The sequence below is a fragment of the Bubalus bubalis genome, chromosome 16, assembly GCF_019923935.1.
Source record: "Bubalus bubalis isolate 160015118507 breed Murrah chromosome 16, NDDB_SH_1, whole genome shotgun sequence".
Classification (NCBI taxonomy): Eukaryota; Metazoa; Chordata; class Mammalia; order Artiodactyla; family Bovidae; genus Bubalus; species Bubalus bubalis.
In genome coordinates, this window is record NC_059172.1 from 36203788 (window position 1) to 36215867 (window position 12080).

The 12080-nt window shown below is 37.9% G+C and overlaps 1 protein-coding gene across 1 annotated transcript; it reads left to right on the top strand.

The window, feature by feature from the left end:
- The first annotated feature begins 1978 nt into the window (after positions 1 to 1978).
- On the top strand, positions 1979 to 2917 carry LOC123329619 (olfactory receptor 52E1-like). The gene has a single exon (XM_044928989.2). The coding sequence runs from the start codon at positions 1979 to 1981 to the stop codon at positions 2915 to 2917; it is 939 nt and encodes a 312-aa protein (XP_044784924.2).
- Positions 2918 to 12080: the final 9163 nt, after the last annotated feature.

Genomic DNA, 12080 nt, shown 5'->3' on the forward strand with positions numbered 1-12080 from the left:
AGGAGACCCTGGTTTAATTCCTGGGTCGGGAGGATCTCCTAGAGAAGGGATAGGCTACCCACTCCAGTTTCCTTGCCTGGAGAATCCCCATCCACAGAGGAGCCTAGTGGGCTAGCCCATGGGGTCACAATGAGTCGGACATGACTGAGCAACTAAGCACACAATCATTCTACTTTCACGTACTTCTTAGAAAGGCACCAATATACATTTTTAAGTGCTTAGAAGATATACATATAATAAACAAAAGATTTCCCATAAGTAACTCCAGTTGAGGAAAGGGATGAAGCACTACAAAACCTGTAAGTGTCATAGTTCTGGGTGGAATCAGTGACTATATTTTGTTTTGAGAATTCAAAGAAGGGTAAACGGCATATAAAGTCAGGGTTATGAGATATTGAATTACATACCATTCTACTAAATGCACACATATTTTAACACATTCTAACTCATAAATGCTTATATGCATTATCTTATTTTGCAGCAGTTCCCAGATGACAAAAACATTGAATCAGAATAACTTGAGAAGCTTCACAGAAATCATGAGGCGCTATACCATACCTAATGATTCAAAACTTCCACAGTTTGGACTTAAAACTTGTATTTTTATGTAGTTCTCCACAGGCTGTAAAGGATGAGAAGCCACTGCTGTGTAATCCCTCTTTCAGTATATTTATAGGAACCATGTAGAGAGCTTTGCCCTGCTTCCTGACTACCTTAATCTCTGACAGCTTTAAGAAGCAGTTCAACTGTTGTACATTAACTGCCTGGCAGAGTGCAGCCCAATGTGAGCAATGGACACATCTTCGAAATCTCCTCTTTTCAATTTCTAAGCACAGTGCTAAGTAAATATTTGCTAGAATACATGACAAGATGGTAACACTGCACACTAAAGAAATGTGACAGATATTTTTGAAGGGTAGTCACAAGCTGACATAGAGAAATGAGATAAAGTGTAGGCATGAAAGAAGAGGGAAAAGGTTGAAGAAAACAGTGATCCAGACTTTTGTGTGATCCACAAAATCCAAATGCTATGCTCTTCTCAGCTATGATACTTTAATCCTGAAACTTTCCTCTTCTATATTAAAAATTCCATCACCTTGACTCTCTTTCCAATTTAATTTCATATGGTCTACTATTACGTCTTCAGGACTACATCTTAAATATCACTTTGAATAAGTACTTAAGAAGTTGCATGCTGCTGTGAACCAAGCTCTTACAATTTCATCATTATCTCTTCTGCTATTTTCAACAATCAATTGTAAAATCTAATGGTGAGGCCAGGTCAACTCTATCAACTATATCCACCATGAGTTTGGATTTCCTACATTCAGGACAGTCTATCCAAACTACAATGGTGGTGTTTCTGATGAAAGAGATATAGAAGTTGATTGAGTGGCTTTCTTTACTGGGTTTGGTACTTCTAAAAAGATTTTGTGCAAGTTCTATCTTCACAGGTTGTGGAAATTAACTCTGAGATGGTAATTACCTAGGATAAAAGGAAAATATACCTGTAACAATTCCAAAGAAACCATTTAATTATTGTTTTAATTCTGAAGCTATAATTGAACTTCCTTAAGAGGAGTAACGATGTTTAATTTATCTGTGCACACCAAATATCTGGCCATTTGTCTGATAAGCTATTGATCTTTGATAAAAGTTTCGTTAAATTAAATTATTAAATTAATAATAAAATATAAAAGTATAAAATTAAATAAATAATCATTAAAATTATTGAAGAGATTAATGAAAATAAATGTAATGTCTGATAAGCTACATCAAAATTAAACAAGAATGATGTTTTTTAGTTTTCATAAAGGTCACACAATTATGTCATAATGGGCTTGGTGACTGGAAAAGACCACACATATTTTTGTATAATTCTGTAGGAAATCCATATAACTGGACAAGAAGTGCTGGAGCCTCTCAATGAATGAGACATCTGGTATGAAATGTGCAGCTGTCACAGTGCCAGAGAAGCATGGTCCCTCCTAATGACACACAGTTCCACCCCTACTTTTTTCTCCTTCTGGGAATTCCAGGGCTAGAAGATGTGCATATGTGGATTGGTTTTCCATTTTGTATTGTATATATGACTGCTCTACTGGGAAACATTACAACTCTTTATGTGATTCAGACTGAACACAGTCTCCATCAGCCCATGTTCTACTTCCTGGCCATTCTGTCATCTATTGACCTGGGCCTGTCCACATCCACCATCCCCAAGATGCTTGGCATCTTCTGGTTCAACCTGAGAGAAATCTCCTTTGAGGGATGCCTTGCCCAGATGTTCTTCATTCACCTATGCACTGGTATGGAGTCGGCTGTGCTTGTGGCCATGGCCTATGATCGCTATGTGGCCATCTGTAACCCTCTTCACTACACATTGGTACTGACGAACAAGGCGGTATTAGTGATAGCATTGCTTATCCTTCTGAGACCCTTAGCTATTGCAATTCCCTTTGTTCTGCTCATCCTGAGGTTACCCTTCTGTGGGCACCACATCATCCACCACACATATTGTGGGCACATGGGCATTGCCCGCCTGTCCTGTGCCAGCATAAAAGTCAACATCATCTATGGCTTATGTGCTATCTCTATCTTGGTGTTTGACATCATAGCCATTGTCATCTCCTATGTCCATATCCTGCATGCTGTCTTCTGCCTACCTTCCAGGAGTGCCCGGTTAAAGGCACTCAGCACATGTGGCTCCCATGTCTGTGTCATATTGGCCTTCTATACTCCAGCATTCTTCTCCTTCATGACCCACCGTTTTGGCCGAAATGTTCCTCAATACATCCACATTCTTCTTGCTAACTTTTATGTTGTCATCCCACCTGCTCTAAATCCTGTTATTTATGGGGTGAGAACCAAGCAGATAAGAGAAAGGATAATTAGAACTTTCAGAAACAGATTATGAAATTTGCTCTTCAGAGATGAAAAGGCTTGAGTAGGAGAAAACAAAATTTCATCTCTCCACAGATGATTGAAATAGTACAATGCCAGGGGAGGATGATATTCTGTGTATAGATTTACAAAGTGTTTCACTCATTTTAGAAACAATAATCCAAAAGGGACAATAATAAATATTTAATATATGCATAGATATAATCACATACAAATGTAAACAACTGCATAAGTTAAAGAGAATTTACATGAAAAAAGCACATGAGGTTGGCAAAAATTGACTAATATTAATATAACACTCACTTACATACACATATTATGAACCAGACTCATAACACATATTATGAGCCATACTTCATAACTTTTAAAGTATGAACTCATTGAATTCTTGTAGCTATGGTGAGAAGTAGCTATTAATTATTCCCTGTCTATAGCTCAGGAAATGGAAATAATAATATGGGATGAAAAGGAGTGCATATAGAGGAGGTAACTGGAGAAATATATCTATCTGAAAAGACAGAAGGGTTAAGCTTGGTGAGGTAGCTGTGTTTTAACAGGACAAAAACTCAAAGTTTTCTACCAGAGAAAACATTATTCCAAACTAACAAAGGTAGAGTTTGAGTAAAAAGTGCAAAGGCAAACTTTTTTTTTTTTTTTTTTGTAGTTTTCTTGTTTGTTTGTTCTTGACCCATGTCAGGATAAGATCATGCCCTCATGGTTTGGCTTGAAGTGAGAAAGTCTGAAAGTAAGACTGAGAAGTGGAAGGGAAGAGGAATAATTTAATAAAACTAGTTTTTACAGCTAGTGAAACATAACATAGAAATATTAAGCAAAATGTTTATGTATTCATTAAATAAAACACACATATGCCCTCAGACTTTTCTTTACCAGTAGTTTTAGCAAAATATTCAATGAACCTGTGAAAATGAAAGCACCGACATAATATGGTAGAGCTATACATTAGTAGAAGTGGTATGTGCCATGCTGTGTGTTGGGCTCAGTCACTCAGTTGTGTCCAAAACTTTTTGTGACCTCATGGACTATGCCCACCTAGCTCCTCTGTCTATGGGATTTTCCAGGCAAGAATACTGGAGCGGCTTGCTATTCCCTTCTTTAGGGGATATTCTTACCCAGGGATATAACCTGAATCTCCTGTATCTCCTGTACTGGCAGGTGGATTCTTTACCACTGAGCCACTTGGGAAGCCAGAGTGGTCTATGAACAAGTAATTCAACAAGTACCAAGAAAAAGAACACATGCAATAATAATATTATACATTGACATTAATATTATATTGGGGAAGTAGCATTTTCATTATTGGAATAGAAACTGCCTTATTTCTCAGCTGAGTAAACAAAAATATATGACATGAATATATTTAAAAACTGTGGAACAAAAATAAGTATACAGATTTTACATGTAAATAGGTGTAGACACAACTAGTAAGAAAAATTGATTCCTTATATAGGGTACAACCGGGAAAAGTACCCCCCAATTTCATATGACATAAGAATCATAAAAAAAAAAAATTAAGAAACAAGAGGTAATAAAACTAATAATAATGGAATTTAACATTCTTTGAACAATCACAATGTTATAGAAAGTATATGTAGTTCTATAGGTAGTTCAAGTTTTAAAAGTAAGTAGATATTTAGGGGAGAAGGCAGTGGCACCCCACTCCAGTACTCTTGCCTGGAAAATCCCATGGACGGAGGAGCCTGGCGGGCTGCAGTCCATGGGGTCGCTAAGATTCGGACACAACTGAATGACTTCACTTTCACTTTTCACTTTCATGCATTGGAGAAGGAAATGGTAACCCACTCCAGTATTCTTGCCTGGAGAATCCCAGGGATGGGGAGCATGGTGGGCTGCCATCTATGGGGTCGCACAGAGTCAGATACGACTGAAGCGACTTAGCAGCAGCAGCAGCAGCAGCAGATATTTAGGAGTGAAGTGAGTTACACACAGTCACACAGTTATCATGTATACAGAATTTTAAATTTAGTTTCAGCATAGTTTCATCTTCTCTCCTATGATTTAATATAGAAACAGATAATGACACAACAGACAAACAAAGGTTAAGTAAACATATACCTGCCGAGAACAAGATGGCAGAGGAGTAGGTGGACGTGGAGTACATCTCTCCTCATGGATACATAAGAAATACACCTTCAGACACAGAAGTGAATGCAGAACACCAGCTGAGAGCAGACAGGAGTACCTGACCAGTGGAAAAGAATATATAGAACCATGCAAAACTAAGTAGGATGAAAGAACTAGAGGGACAAACAGTGTAAGTAGGACTGGACCTGCTCTCAGTGGATGGGGGAACTGAAGCAGGGGTCTGATCCCCACATTGGGGCAATTGTCTAAATCAGAGGAGAAACATTTAAGGCTGAGAGTGAAACAGCTGATTTGTGGCAGCCTAAATGGAATGAGAATCAGAGAGTTCTTGCCACAGCCATACATACCCCAGATAGGCATGCAGGTCCCCTAGATGGTGTAGTGGCTGGAAGTTGGAGTTTAGGGACTGTGGAGCAATCCCAGGGTGAGGGTTGCTGTTATCTGTGAAAAGACAGATCAAGGGGATGTCAGGGAGGAGATTGTGGTGGGAAATGTCTGTGGAGGAAAGCCAGGCAGCCATGGGAGCAAGGCGATACTGCTGAGTCATGCGGAGGGGTGGTGTCATCACCATAGCCTCTCTCTCCCCACAAGCATCTGGCAGCTGAACAATAGAGAGGCTGGCCCATCAAACACCTGACTGCACTGAACTACACAGAGTAGGACCCCACCCAGGGTGCCCTTTTACATGCCTGAAGTGCGGATCTAAAGACTAGGACCTCAGCGAGAGGGGCCCCTCTATGTGCCTGATGTACCAAACAACAGAGAAGGATCCCAGACAACGGAGACCTCTAAGTGCCTAAACAGGCAGAGCTATAGAGAAAGACTGGCCAAAGAGGCCTTCTGATAGCTAGATACAAGAGGTTCAGAAAAAAGACTCGGATAGGACCATAACTCTTGTGGCAGAGGCAGTCTGTGTCCCTGCACACTTGGCACCGTCACGGTCCCTGCAAGCCAAGCAGCTACAACACCTTCATGGTCAACCCTCACTGGGGCAGAGCTGCCACAGACAAAAAAAAAAAAAAAAAAATCTTGCGTCAATGCACACAGGGTCACTTCAGTCATGTCCAACCTCTTTGCAACCGTGTTGCCTGAGGCCTGCCAGGCTTCTCTGTCAGGGGGGTTCTCCAGGCAAGAATACTGGAGTGTATTGGCCAATACTGGTTGCCATACCCTTCTAAAGCACTATGCTTCCTGGTGATCTAGCTGCCAACTCCCCTGAGTACCTGGTGCTGTCAGAACTCCTGCAACCCAAGCAGCTTCACCACCTCCACACCTGACCCTCGCCCAAGTCCTACAGCTCAGCCTCAGGAGCAAACCCCAGTGAAAACCCACATGCAGAGGTGGAAAGAAATCCCAGTTGAAACCCAGAGGCAGTGTGGCTAAGGAAGAAGGCCCCAAACCTTCCCAACAGCTTAATAAGCTTCAGATTAAATCCACACGATCAACTAGGCAGACTCTGTGTCCAAGGAATATATAAAAGGACATTGAGGGCTCCCACAAAACAAAACGCACTAGTTCTGATAGCTGTGGACATTGGAGGCAAGAACACACAAGAATAGGACCAGATTAGAATCTGAACTGCACCCACAGCAGGTCCAGAGATCAGCACAGTGTTGGAGGGCATCCGAGGGAGGTGAGGTGGACGGTGACTCCCAGTGAGGGAAAGGACTCTGACAGCAGTGACTCAAGAACATTTACTATCCTTATGCTTGACTTGTTCTGTAGATTACTTTGGATTTTCTTTTTCTTCCCCCTCTGTTGTAGCTGTCGATTTTATTGGCATTAAGAAATCTAATTAATTTTTGAGGTTTTTTTTATTTTTTTTAAGTTACTTTTTTTTTTTTTTTTTTTGTTATCAATCTTTGCCTCTAAGGGCTTCCCTGGTGGCTCAGAGGTTAAAGCGTCTGCCTCCAATGCGGGAGACCTGGGTTTGATCCCTGGGTCGGGAAGATATCCTGGAGAAGGAAATGGTAACCCACTCCAGTATTCTTGCCTGGAGAATCCCCTGGATGGAGAAGCCTGGTAGGCTACAGTCCACAAAGAGTCGGACACAACTGAGCGACTTCACTTTCTGCCTCTAATTTGGGCTTTTGCAGTTCTGTGGAACATTTTTTTTTTTTTCTTTCTTTCTTCTTTTTTTCTTTTTCTTTTTTAAATTTTAACTTCTAATTTTTTAAAACCTAGCATATTTTTTTTCTACATTTATCCTTTGGTTTGCTTTCCTACAGTTCTTTTCCCCTTGTAGTTAATCTTTAAAGTATATAAATCTTCTTTACCTACTTCTATTTAACTTTGCATGTCTATTCTTTTATCTCTGCTTTCTTTCCTTTTCTTTCGACATATTTGTTAGTTTTGTGTTCATTGCTTTATTCTCTACATGTCATCTTTCTTTAGTTTTGTTTTCTAGTTTGCACTTTAGTTAGTTTTGTTCTTAACTGGTAGATATAATTTTTGGTTTCCTTTGTTCACCAGGTCAATCTATTATACTTTATTTTTGTTGAACTGTTTTTATTTTGCTTATGTATATGAATATGTATATGTGTATATTCCATTATTTTAATTATTATTTGCCTGATTTTGTAACTGCCATTTGTCTGGGGTTCCTCTTTGGTTTCTTGTTTTTGGGTATTTGTTTTATTCTCACTTAATGCTGTAACAAATCACTTGTGGAATCTTTGTTCCTGACCAGAGATCAAGCTCTGAGTCTTTAGAGTGGGAGCACTGACTCCCAACCCCTAGATTACCAGAGAACTAACCCTAGGGAGTAATCAAATAGTGAGAACTCACACAAAGGAAACCACCTGATTACAAGACCCTGTATCTCCCAACCATCAGTAGCACCCTTTACAGGACACCTTATCTAAACAGCAAACAAAACAAAAATACAAACCCAATCACAAAAGACAGGATTACTACCTCACTCAGCCTTGCCCATCAGAGGAAAAATAAAAACAAACAAAAAAACTTAACACAAATCTCACCATATATGAAGCTTACACAAACAACTGGACCAACCTCAGGAGGGCAGAAACCAAAAGGAAGAAAGAATTCAAATTTAAAGACTGAGAAAAGTTGACCACAAACACAATAACTTACATAAAGAAAAGGCAAGCAATACTACACAAATGAAGGAACAAACTAGTGACACAGAAGTTCAAATAAATGAAGAGGAAATAAGCAAACTACCTGAAAAAGAATTCAGAATAATGATAGTAAAGATGATATAAAACCTTGAAAACAAAATGGAGGAAATGCAAGAATCAATCAACAAAGAACTAGAAGAATTAAAGAATAGACATACAGAAACAAACAACACAATTACTGAAATTAAAAATACTCTAGAAGGAATCAATAGCAGAATCTGAAGCAGAACAAATCCATAGGCTGGAAGATAAAATGGTAGAAATAAATTCTGAAGAGCAGAATAAAATAAAAAGAATGAAAAGAACTGAAGGTAGTCTCAGAGACCTCAGGGTTTCTGAGATCAAATGCACCAACATTTGAATTATAGGGGCTGAAGAAGAAGAAGAAGAAGAAGAAAAGAATGAGTATGAGAAAACTTTTGAAAAGATTACAGTTCAAAATCTCTCCAACATGGAAAAGGAAATAGTCAAGTCCAAGAGGCACAAAAGCCCCATATAGGATAAACCCAAGGAGAAACATACCAAGACACATACTAATCAACCTAACAGACTGAATACAAATAAAGAATATTAAAAACAGCAAGGGAAAAGCAACAAGTAACATGCAAGGAAAACCCCACATCTTTAACAGCTGATCTTTCAGCAGAAACTCTGCATGCCAGAAGGGAATGTCAGGATATATTTAAAGTACTGAAAGGGAAAAATCTACAACCAAGATTACTGTACCCAGCGAGGATCTCATTCAAAGTTGATGGAGAAATAAAAAGCTTTTCAGACAAGCAAAAGTTAAGAGCGTTAAGTACCGCCAAACCATTTTTATAAAAATGTTAAATGGACTTATATACTCAAGAAATACAAGAGAAGAAAAAAAATGTACAAAATCAACCCCAAATAATTAAGAAAATGGCCACAGGAACATATATACCAATAATTACTTTAAGTGTAACTTGTATTAAATGCTTCAACCAAAAGACACAGACTGGCTGCTGCTGCTAAGTTGCTTCAGTCATGTCCAACTCTGTGCGACCCCATAGATGGCAGCCCACCGGGCTCCTCTGTCCCTGGGACTCTTCAGGCAAGAAAACTGGAGGGGTTTGCCATTTCCTTCTCCAATGCATGCATGCATGCTAAGTCTCTATAGTCGTGTCCAACTCGTTGCAACCCTATGGACAGCAGCCTACCAGGCTCCTCTGTCCATGGGATTCTGTAGGCAAGAATACTGCAGTGGGTTGCCATTTACTCCCACAGACTGGTTGAATGGATACAAAAACAAGACTCATATATAGGCTGTTTACAAGAAACCCACTTCAGACCTAAAGACACATATATACTGAAAGTGAGAGAATTGAAAAATATATTCCATTCAAATGGGAAGCAAAAGAAAACTGGAGTAGCAATCCTCATATCAGACAAAATAGATCTTAAAATAAAAAAAAAAAATTACAATAGATAAGGAAGCACACTACATAATGATCAAAGGATCAATCCAAGAGGAAGATATAACAATTGTAAATATGTATGCACCCATCATAGAAGAACCTCAGTACATAAGATAAACACTAAGAGACATAAAAGGAGACATTGACAGTAACTCAATAATAGTAGGAGAATTTAACACCCCCTCACATCAATGGATAGATCATCAAAACAGAAAATTAATAAGGAAATACAAGTTTTAAATGATACATTAGATGAAATGGATCTCATTGATATCTTCAGGATATTCCATCCAAATGCAGAAGAATACACCTTCTTTTCAAGTGCATATGTAACATTCTCCAGGATAGACCATATCTTGGGTCACAAATCAAGCCTCAGTGAATTTAAGAAAATGGAAATTAAGAAAATATCAAACATCTTCCCTGACCACAATGCTATGAGATTAGATATCAATTACAAGAGAAAAAAAAAAAAAAAAACTTAAAAAACACAAACACATGGAGATTAAACAATACATTTCTAAATAACCAACAAGCTACTGGATAAATAAAAAAAATTCTAGAAACAAATGACAATGAAAACACAACTCAAAACCTATGGGATGCAGCTAAAGCAGTTATAAGAGGGAAGCTTATAGCAATTCAATCCTACCATAAGAAAGAAAAATACTTGTAGCAATACTTGTAGCGATACACTCATACCTTAAGAAAGAAAAATATTGAATAGACAAGCTAACTTTATACCTAAAACAACTGGAAACAACTGGAAAAAGAAGAACAAAAAACCCCAAAATTGGCAGAAGGAAAGAAATCATAAAGATCTGAACAGAAATACCTGAAAAAGAAATAAAAGAAACAATAGTAAAGATTAATAAAACTAAAAAGTTGGTTCTTTGAGAAGATAAACAAAATTGACAAACATTTAGCTGACTCATCAAGAAAAAAAAGAGAAGAATCAAATCAACAAAACTAGAAATTAAAAAGTAGAGGTTACAACAGACAATGCAGAAATACAAAGGAGAATAAGAGACTATCATGAACAACTATATGGCAATAAAATGGATAACCTGGAAGAAATGGACAGATTCTTAGAAAAGTTCAATCTTCCAAGAGTGAACCAGAAAGATATAGAAATTATGAGCAACCCAATTACAAGCACTGAATTTGAAGCTGTGATCAAAAATCTCCCCATAACAAAAGCCCAGGAGCAGATGGCTTCACAGGAGAATTCTATTAAACATTTAGAGAAGAGCTAATGCCTATCCTCCTAAAACTCTTTCAATAAATTGCAGAGGGAGGAACACTTCCAAACTCATTCTATGAGACCACCATCACTATGATACCAAAACCAGACAAGACAACACACAAAAAGAAAACTACAGGCCAATATCACTGCTGAACATAGATGCAAAAATCCTCAACAAAATTTTAGCCAGCAGAATTCAGCAACACATCAAAAAGCTCATACACCATGATCAAGATGAGTTTATTTCAGGTATGCAAGGATTCTTCAACATATGCAAATCAGTGTGATATATCATATTAAAAAATTGGATGATAAAAACCAGATGGTAATCTCAATAGATGCAGAAGAAGCCTTTGACAAAATTCAGCAACTGTTTATGATTAAAACTCTTTAAAAAATGGGCATAGAAGGAACCTACCTCTACGCAGTAAAGGCCATATATGATAAGCCTATAGCAAACATTATTCTCAATGGTGAAAAACTGAATCCATTCCCCTTAAGATCAGGAACAAGACAAGGGTGTCCACTTTCACCACTTTTATTCAGCATAGTTTTGGAAGTCCTACCTACAGCAATTAGAGAAGAAAAAGAAATAAAAGGAATCCAGATCAGAAAAGAAGTAAAGCTCTCACTGTTTGCAGATAACCTGATACTGTACATAGAAAACCCTAAAGATGGTGTCAGAAAATTTCTAGAGATAATCAGTGAATTTAGCAATGTTGCAGGGTAAAACACACAAAATCATTGCATTTCTATATACTAACAGAAATCACTTGCATTTATATATACTAACAATGAAAAATCAGAAAGAGAAATTAAGGAATCAATCCCATTTACCACTTCAAAAAAAGAATAAAACATCTGGGAATAAACTTACCTAAGGAGACAAAAGAACTATACACAGAAAATTATAAGACACTAATGAGAGAAATCAAAGATTACTTAAACAGATTGAGAGATGATATTCCATGTTCCTGGGTAGGAAGACTCAGTATTGTGAAAATGACTATACTACCAAACACAATCTATAGATTCAATGCAATCCCTATCAAATTATCAATGTCATTTCTCACAGAACTAGAACAAAAAAATTCAAAATCCATATAGAAACACAAAGGCTCCAAATAGCCAAAGCAGTCTTGAGAAAGAAGAATGGAGCTGGAGGATTCAACCTTCCTGACTTCAGATTATACTACAAAGCTACAGTCATCAAGTCAGTATGGT

Excerpts from the sequence above, each read along its gene's own strand:
- LOC123329619 (XM_044928989.2), top strand. The coding sequence starts at position 1,979 with ATGGTCCCTCCTAATGACACACAGTTCCACCCCTACTTTTTTCTCCTT.